The sequence below is a fragment of the Spermophilus citellus genome, assembly GCF_964194105.1.
Source record: "Spermophilus citellus genome assembly, chromosome: 8".
NCBI lineage: Eukaryota > Metazoa > Chordata > Mammalia > Rodentia > Sciuridae > Spermophilus > Spermophilus citellus.
The window spans coordinates 37,406,211-37,416,040 of record NC_138189.1 but is presented as its reverse complement, the minus strand read 5'-3'; the positions used below and the strand labels follow the sequence as shown (position 1 = coordinate 37,416,040).

Sequence of the window (9,830 nt, the reverse complement as noted above, 5' to 3'; positions counted from 1 at the left end):
TTATTGCTTCAAATCACTAAAGTATGATTTGGCTTTTTGGAAAAAAGAAAAGTGATTCAAATGAGAGCCTTCTTAATTGTTTACTTTTATGTGCTTTGGCTGTGAATAATTTCCTTATCTTAGTATCACTTTCCAACAAAGCAAAGCAAACCTGAAGAAAAATATGGGTTCAGAAACAAACTTAGAAGTGCCTGTTAATATCAAGGTACCTAAGCGAACTCCAGCAAACTCTGAACTTTTTCTGAACCTATGTCATCACATGTAAAACAGAGACTTACGAAGACATATTCATGACATGAGTAGGTGTTTAGCAAACATTAGATCCCTATCTACCTACATGCTTCACTTGCCTCCGTCTCCCTGTCTAGGAGCTTTCTCAGTTCAAGTTTCTTCCTACCTCCATAGGAACTGCTGCATTCACTTCTGGTCTTTTTTTGTCTCCTATCTTCTCTCTGCCCACCTATGTTCTTTGGGAAGATTTGACATACTTTAACTTCAATTATGAATATATTTGTGTGAATATTTGTAGTAATTGATGAATACCAAGTAAATGGTAATCTGAAGAATGAAGAAACATTGGAAGGTAAAGTAGACTTTTCTGAATCCGAAATATTTGCTAATTTAAGCCAGCACTTATCATAGAATGCATTTTTAAAATTGTTTTATTTTGCTTTTTTTAGTTATACATGACAGTAGAATGTATTTTGATATATTGTACATATAATGAGTATAACTTCCCATTCTTGTGGTTGTACATGATATGGAATTACATTGGTCATGTATTCATATAAGATCATAGGAATGTAATGTTTGATTAATTCTACTGTCTTTCCCATTCCCATCCTCCCTACTCCCCCTTGTTCAATCTGATGAACCCACTCCATACACACCCACTATTGTGAGTCAGCATCTGCATATCAGAGAAAACCTTTGGCCTTTAGTTTTGGGGATTGTGTTATTTTACTTAGCATGATAGTCTCCAATTCCATCCATTTACCGGCAAATGCCATAATTTCATTCTTCTTTATGGCTGAGTAACATTTCATTATGTAATATGTACCACATTTTTTTCATCCATTTGTCTGTTGAAGGGCACCAAGATTGGTTCCATAGCTTAGCTATTGTGAAGTGAGCTGTAATAAGCATGAATGTGGCTGCATCACTATAGCATGGTGATTTTAAGTCCTCAAGTATATACTGAGGAGTGGGATAACTGGGTCATATTGTGTGGTTCCATTTCAAGTTTTCTAAGGAATCTCCAGACTGCTTTCCATATTGGCTACACCAATTTGCAGTTCCACCAGCAATGTATGAGTGTACCTTTTCCCCCACATTCTCCCCAACATTTATTGTTACTTGTATTCTTTTTTTTTTTTTTTGATCAGAGTAAGTCTTTATTCTTCACTTTTGAAGGATAATTTTGCAGGGTACAGAATTATAGTTTAAAAAAATTATTTAAAAAAAATTTTTTTTAGTTGTAGTTGGACACAATACCTTTAATTTGTATGTAGTGCTGAGGATCGAACCCAGTACCTCGCATGTGCTAGATGAGTGCCCTACCACTGAGCCATAATCACAGTCCCTAGTTTTCTTTTTCTTAAATCCCTCAGTACTTTAAATATTTCTTTCCAGTCTTTTCTCGCTTTTATTGTTTCTGTGGAGAAGCTTGATGTAATTCTTATTTTTGCTCCTCTGAAGGTAGGCTACCCTCCTCCAAATTCTTTCAGGATTTTTTTCTTTGATATTTAGTTGCTTGAAAATGATACGTTTAGTTTGGTGTTATCCTGCTTGGTGTTTTGTGGGCTGCTTTTATTTGTGGCTTGTGTCTCATATTAATTTGTGGAAATTCTCAGTCATTATTGTTTCAAAAGTTTCTTTCTTCATTTCTTCTTTGGTATTCCCATTAGGCATGTTATAACTTCTGTAGTCTTTCCATGATTCTGTTATTTTTCCCCTCTGGGCTTTACAAGTTTTTGAGGTATCTACTGATATCCTCAAATTCAGAGTTTATTTCCTTAGATGTGTCCAGTCTACTAATTAGTCTATCAAAGGCATCTTTCATTTCTATTATGGTGTCCTTTCGTTTTTTTAAGCAGTTTTAAAAAATACCTTATTGCCCATCTGTTCTTGCATGCTACTTTGTCTATTAGAGTACTTATCATGTTAATCAGTTGTTTTTAACTTCTCATTGTAATATTCCAATATCCCTGCCATGTCTGAGTCTAGTTTTTTTTATTGGTTGTTCAAAACATTACATAGTTTTTGATATATCATATTTCACACTTTGATTCAAGTGGGTTATGAACTCCCATTTTTACCCCATATACAGATTGCAGAGTCACATCAGTTACACTTCCACTGATTTACATATTGACATACTCATGTCTGTTGTATTCTGCTGCCTTTCCTATCCTCTACTATCCCCCCTCCCCTCCCCTCCCCTCCCCTTTTCTCTCTCTACCCCCTCTACTGTAATTCATTTTTCCACCTTGTATTATTTTTCCCTTTCCCCTCACTTCCTCTTGTATGTAATTTTGTATAACCCTAAGGGTCTCCTTCCATTTCCAAGCAATTTCCCTTCTCTCTCCCTGTCCCTCCCACCTCTCATCCCTGTTTACTGTTAGTCATCTTCTCATGCTCTTCTTCCCTACTCTGTTCTTAGTTACTCTCCTTATATCAAAGAAGACATTTGGCATTTGTTTTTTAGGGATTGGCTAGCTTCACTTAGCATAATCTGCTCTAATGCCATCCATTACCCTCCAAATTCTATAATTTTGTCATTTTTTAATGCAGACTAATACTCCATTGTGTATAAATGCCACATTTTTTTATCCATTCGTCTATTGAAGGGCATCTAGGTTGCTTCCACAGTCTTGCTATTGTGAATTGTACTGCTATGAACATCGATGTAGCAGTGTCCCTGTAGCATGCTGTTTTTAGGTCTTTAGGGAATAGACCCAGAAGGGGAATAGCTGGGTCAAATGGTGGTTCCATTCCCAGCTTTCCAAGAAATCTCCATACTGCTTTCCAAATTGGCCGCACCAATTTGCAGTCCCACCAACAATGTACAAGTGTAGCCTTTTCCCCACATCTTCGCCAGCACTTGTGGTTGTTTGACTTCATAATGGCTGCCAATCTTACTGGAGTGAGATGATATCTTAGGGTGGTTTTGATTTGCATTTCTCTGACTGCTAGAGATGGTGAGCATTTTTTCATGTACTTGTTGATTGATTGTATGTCCTCCTCTGAGAAGTGTCTGTTCAGGTCCTTGGCCCATTTGTTGATTGGGTTATTCGTTATCTTATTGTCTAATTTTTTGAGTTCTTTATATACTCTGGATATTAGGGCTCTATCTGAAGTGTGAGGAGTAAAGATTTGTTCCCATGATGTAGGCTCCCTATTTACCTCTCTTATTGTTTCCTTTGCTGAGAAAAAACTTTTTAGTTTGAGCAAGTCCCATTTGTTGATTCTAGATATTAATTCTTGTGCTATGTGTGCTATTGAGGAATTTGGAGCCCGACTCCACAGTATGTAGGTTTTAGCCAACTTTTTCTTCTATCAGATGCCTTGTCTCTGATTTGATATCAAGCTCCTTGATCCATTTTGAGTTAACTTTTGTGCATGGCGAGAGAAATGGATTCAGTTTCATTTTGTTGCATATGGATTTCCAGTTTTCCCAGCACCATTTGTTGAAGATGCTATCCTTCCTCCATTGCATGCTTTTAGCCCCTTTATCAAATATAAGATAGTTGTAGTTTTGTGGGTTGGTTTCTGTGTCCTCTATTCTGTACCATTGGTCCACCTGCCTGTTTTGGTACCAATACCATGCTGTTTTTGTTACTATTGCTCTGTAGTATAGTTTGAAGTCTGGTATCGCTATACCACCTGATTCACACTTCCTGCTTAGCATTGTTTTTGCTATTCTGGGTCTTTTATTTTTCCATATGAATTTCATGATTGCTTTCTCTATTTCTACAAGAAATGCCATTGGGATTTTGATTGGCATTGCATTAAACCTATAGAGAACTTTTGGTAATATCGCCATTTTGATGATGTTAGTTCTGCCTATCCATGAACAGGGTATATTTTTCCATCTTCTAAGATCTTCTTCAATTTCTCTCTTTAGGGTTCTGTAGTTTTCATTGTATAAGTCTTTTACCTCTTTTGTTAGGTTGATTCCCAAGTATCCTATTATTTTTGAGGATATTGTGAATGGAGTGGTTGTCCTCATTTCCATTTCAGAGGGTTTGTCGCTGATATACAGGAATGAGAAATACGCCGTGGCACCCGGCCAGGACAGTTGTTGCTCATGGGGACCCAGGTTGACTTCAGGGATTCGGCCGTGGGGCGCCCCATTGGGTGGTGAGGAAGGATCAGGTCACAGCGGTAAAAATGCTTCACCTACATTCATCTCAGCATTTTGGCAGCTGCAGGCTTCCATGTGGGAGAAGGTAAATACTCAACTCCGACCCTCTCTAGCCATCCTGTCCTACCTATGGGAGGGAAGAGCGGGGTTAAGGATTTAAGAAGCACATATGAAATTCACAAAATTTACTAAAAGACTTAAGACCCAATCACAACACTACAACATACTTCACCACCCACACCTTACCACCACCTTACAATGTATTTGGCTATCAAGGAAAAATTATAAGAACCTTAAAAAGGAAAAAATAGCTTGAAGAGACAGTTATCAAAACTAGACTCAGGGATCCAACATGGCCACCGGCGAGGAAGCAGCGATTCCAATGTCTCCACATTAACAGGATCAGAAAGACCCATTGGAACAGCAGCATTCTACCTACTGAGGAGCTTCTAGCAAAATTCCGTTAAGAGGGGACCTGCCGGGAATTGGTAGGTTTATTAGAAGTGTCAGTTTGTCCCAGACAAGTGGATCTTGGCCGGCCACACGGGCGCGGAAGTTCAGTCGCGCAGCCACCAGCCGCTTCTGCAAGCGATCAGCGGCCCAGAGTGGTGCGGCCCGCCCAAACCCGCAGACGGCACCCACCATCCCGCCGTCCTGGGGAGGCCCTGCTCCTGCTCTGCGAACGGCCACCACGCCTGCCAGGCACGTAGCCACGCGGCCGCAGCTGCCCGGCTCTAAAGGCAGCCCCCGGCGGGTGCAGAGGTACAATCCCGCGGCCACCAGCCGCTTCAGAAAGCGGCCAGCGGCCCCGAGCGGCGGGGCCCGCCCGAACCCGCAGACGGCACCCGCAAGCCCGGCCCTCCTGGGAGGCCCCGCTCTCGCTCAGCGAACGGCCACCCTGCCCGTCCGGATCTTAGCCACGCGGCCACAGCTGCCAGGCTCTACAGGCAGCCCCCGGCGCCCCGGTGCAGCGAGAAGTGTCCCCGCCTGGCCCAGCAGACAGCCGTGCCCTCCCGGCTCTACTAACAGCCCCGCCCACCCGGCGAACGGCTCCCCCCTCCCGAGACAGCGTGAAGGGAATCTAACCAACCCTTTACGAAATAGCGAACTGGGAACTAAAACCAGAGATTGTGTCAGACCAGAGACAAGCCAGTTCCACCCCTCCCTTCGGACACTCCGGCAAGGAGACAGGGGCCCGCCATAGCAGAGAGGGGAAGTCACCAATGTTCGGCCAAAGAGATTCCTTCCCAGTGGAATCTACTTTAGCAGGAGTGTGACTCCCACCCACACCAGATACAAACAACTGGAAAACTTCAAAATCTCTCCGTGGGCATGACCGTAAGGGCCAAAGGACTCTCAACCCCCAACTCCCCCTACTGCCAGTGACAAGGGTGTGACTGTAGGGCAGAGGGAAGCAGAGAAGACTCCCCACCCCCAAATTCACCAACCACGAACTGAGAGGGTGTGACGGTAGGGGCGGAGGGAAACAGAGGACACTCCAGACCCCCAACTCCTCCTACCGCCAGCAGTGTGGTTATGACTGTAGGGGCTGAGGGAAGTAGAGGGGATCCTCGACCCCCAACTCCTATTACCACCAGCAGTGACACCAATGGTCTTAGCTGCCAGATTCCGAAGGTGTGCCCACCAAAGGGGTCCGGAAAAATTAAACAATTGACTCCCAAACCACAGCTCCACAGCACTGGGGCTTAGATGAATGACAGCGAGAGTGCTCAGTAGTTAGGGAAATAGAGCACTCGGTGGGGCTGAAAGTGTAACCAAATCCTTGGGGAACTGCCTCCGGTGAGCAGGACCTGGCTGGCTGGCAGGAGGAAGGGGAGGAGGGGCTGTAGAAGTGAAACGGCTCTGGACCAACAGGATTGAGAGACTCCCAGGAACCGCCTTACAGGGATTGCTGTCGACACATTGAGGGCAAAACTCAGCCCGGAGGGCACAGCTTTGCCTACGAGAAGAGAAGAAAATGGATCTCTAAGACCTAATTTTATTTCCTATTTCATTTTAATTTTTTCTCTCCCTTTTCCCTCTCTCTCTCCCCTTCCAAGTTTTACTGCTCTTTCCATTCTCCTCTATGCTATCTATCTCCCTCTCCTTCTTTCTTTTCAAGAGCACCTACCTTCCCCTTCCCCCCAACTTTCATCCCAAGCATTACGTCCTCCATTTTGCGTAACTGTCTAAATACAAATAGGTGTGCGCCCTCCCCCCGCGCCTGCAAGGTAGCCGGACCTGCAACCCACCACAGGTCAGGCCCAGCAACCTGGGAGTGGCAGAGCCGCCCCACGTGCCTGCAAGGTAGGCGCACCTGCTACCAACCAGCAGAACAGGCCCAGCGGCCTGCTGATGTGGTAGGCACAGTGCCCCAATTGGAGGAGGATCAGAGCCCCTGCCTGCGCCTGTGCGGGAGACTTTGCAACTATACAAGAGTAATACAAATATATAGGGGGAAAATTCAATAACACAACAGTCTCAGTAAGCAGAAAGAAACATGAACAGTATGAAGAGACAAGGAAAGAAAGGACCACAAGCAATGCAGGTCAACTCAACATTAGAAGAGGTAATATCTGCAGCAGATGGAATGTCAGATAAAGAATTCAGGAGATACATGCTTCAGATGATCTGGAGTCTCAAGGAAGACATTAGACAGCGAAGGTAAGGGAGGCGGCTCTCTTGGAAAGACTGAATTTCAAGACCTCAATCCTTCGCCATCCGAAACCCGAGGACGTTAAGTCGACACCTACAGGGGTCGAGCATGCTCAGGGTCAACTGAGAGGCTTTCCAGACGCTTTATTTCTTTGACCTGGATTGGCGGCGGGGAGTGAAGAGTGAGGTGGAATGCGGTGGAGGCTCCGGCTGTTCCCCACGCTCTGGGGCTGGGGAACCGGGGTCCCTGTGGGCTGCCGGAGCGAGCTGGTGGGGCCAGAGGGACGCAGCAACAGCGTGTGCTCCGGCGTTCTGAGCCCGGGTCACAAAATACGCTGCTGAACTAGTCTCAGCCACGTTGAGGTTTGAGGCTGCAGCCGGTTGCTCCCGCGTCTTCCCCCACGTCCCTGACCGGAAGTCGCTTCTTAGTCGTGGAGCCTATGTCTTCGGGAATGATCCGAGTTTGGGCTGTCATTTCCCTAAACCGAATTTGTTGAATTGAGCTAGTGGTCTTAAGACTTGGGAGCAAAGATTTTTGAAAGCAAACGATTTCAAGCTCTGTACTCGCCTCTTCCAAACTTTGCAAATTTTGTTGAAGACTCTCCTAAGTTTTTAAGTTTGCAAAACAGTAATACTAAAGTAGGTCTCGCCGGATATTTAGCAAAAATCCAACGGATATGGCGGGTGAAAAGGCTGAGAAGCCAGACACTAAGGAGAAGAAACCTGGAGCCAAGAAGGCTGATGCTGTTGGCAAGGATAAAAAGGAAGACTCTACGGATAAGAAACCCAAGAAAGGAAAGCCCCACTGCAGCCGGAACCCTGTCCTGGTTAGAGGAATTGGCAGATACTCCCGATCTGCCATGTACTCCCGAAAGGCCATGTATAAGAGGAAGTACACTGCTGCTAAGTCCAAGGTTGAGAAGAAGAAGAAGGAGAAGGTTCTTGCTACTGTTACAAAACCAGTCGGTGGTGACAAGAATGGTGGTACCAGGGTGGTTAAGCTTCGCAAAATGCCTAGATACTACCCGACTGAAGATGTGCCACGGAAGCTGTTGAGCCACGGCAAGAAACCCTTCAGTCAGCACGTGAGAAAGCTGCGAGCCAGCATCACTCCTGGGACCATCCTGATCATCCTCACTGGGCGCCACAGAGGCAAGAGAGTGGTTTTCCTGAAGCAGCTGAGCAGTGGCTTGCTACTTGTGACAGGACCTCTTTCCCTCAATCGAGTTCCTCTGCGTAGAACACACCAGAAATTTGTTATCGCCACCTCCACAAAGATCGATATCAGCAACGTGAAAATCCCAAAACATCTCACTGATGCTTACTTCAAGAAGAAGAAGTTGAGGAAGCCCCGACACCAGGAAGGTGAAATCTTCGACACAGAGAAAGAGAAATACGAGATCACAGAGCAGCGCAAGGTTGATCAGAAAGCTGTGGACACACAAATTCTACCCAAAATCAAAGCTATCCCTCAGCTCCAGGGCTACATGCGATCTGTTTTTGCTCTAACAAATGGAATTTATCCTCACAAATTGGTATTCTAAATTTCTTACGAAGAATCTAATTAAATAACTGATACATTAAAAAAAAAAAAGACATTAGACAGCAAAATCAGACAATGAAAGATCTCTTCAACAATGAAATACATAAACAAATCCAGGAAGCAAAAGATCAACTATACAGGGAGATAGAGGTTATAAAAAACAAACAAACAGAAATCCTAGAAAGGCAGGAAGCAATAAACCAACTTAAAAACTCAATTGAGAATACTACCAGTAGAGTAGAACACTTAGAAGATAGAACATCAGACAATGAATACAAAGTATTTCAACTTGAAAAGAACATAGACAGCTCAGCAAGACTGTTAAGAAACCATGAGCAGAACATCCAAGAAATATGGGATAACATTAAGAGACCAAACTTAAGAGTCATTGGGATACAGGAAGGCACAGAGCTCCAAACCAAAGGAATGAGCAATCTATTCAATGAAATAATTCAAGAAAACTTCCCAGACTTGAAGAACGAGACAGAATCCCAAATCCTAGAAGCCTACAAGACGCTGAATGTGCATAATCATAAGAGATCCACACCTAGACACATTATAATGAAGATGCCCAACATACAGAATAAGGAGAGAATTTTAAAAGCTACAAGAGAAAGGAAGCAGATTGCATTTAGGGGTAAACCAATCAGGATAACAGCTGATCTCTCAACACAGACTTTGAAAGCTAGAAGATCCTGGAATAACATATTTCAAACACTGAAAGAAAATGGGTTCCAATCAAGAATTGTGTATCCAGCAAAATTAAGCTTCAAGATGGAAGATGAAATTAAAACCTTCCACGATAAACAAAAGTTAAAAGAATTTGCAGCTAGAAAACCATCTCTCCAAAAAATCCTCAGCAAAACATTACAGGAAGAGGAAATGGAAAATAACAATGAAAACCAACAGTGGGAGGTAGGACAGTAAAGGGGGGGAAGTAATCAAAGAGGAAAACAAACCATATTCAGTAACATAAATAAACAAATATGGCTGGAAGGATAACCCATATCTCAATAATAACCCTAAATGTTAATGGCTTAAACTCACCAATTAAGAGACACAGGCTAGTAGAATGGATGACAAAACATGACCCAACAATATGCTGCCTACAGGAGACGCATTTGATAGGAAAAGACATACATAGACTGAAGGTGAAAGGTTGGGAAAAATCATATCACTCATATGGACTTCGGAAACAAGCAGGAGTGTCCATACTCATATCAAATAAAATAGATTTCAAGCCAAAGTTAATCAAAAGGGATAAAG

The 9,830-nt window shown here is 43.7% G+C and overlaps 1 protein-coding gene across 1 annotated transcript; it reads left to right on the top strand.

The window, feature by feature from the left end:
• Positions 1-7,683: 7,683 nt before the first annotated feature.
• On the top strand, positions 7,684-8,599 carry LOC308655035 (large ribosomal subunit protein eL6). The gene has a single exon (XM_081304811.1). The coding sequence runs from the start codon at positions 7,699-7,701 to the stop codon at positions 8,563-8,565; it is 867 nt and encodes a 288-aa protein (XP_081160937.1). The 5' UTR covers positions 7,684-7,698; the 3' UTR covers positions 8,566-8,599.
• The last annotated feature ends 1,231 nt before the right edge of the window (positions 8,600-9,830 follow it).

What these genes read in the sequence shown, in the direction of transcription:
- LOC308655035 (XM_081304811.1), top strand. Translation starts at nt 7,699, where the DNA reads ATGGCGGGTGAAAAGGCTGAGAAGCCAGACACTAAGGAGAAGAAACCT.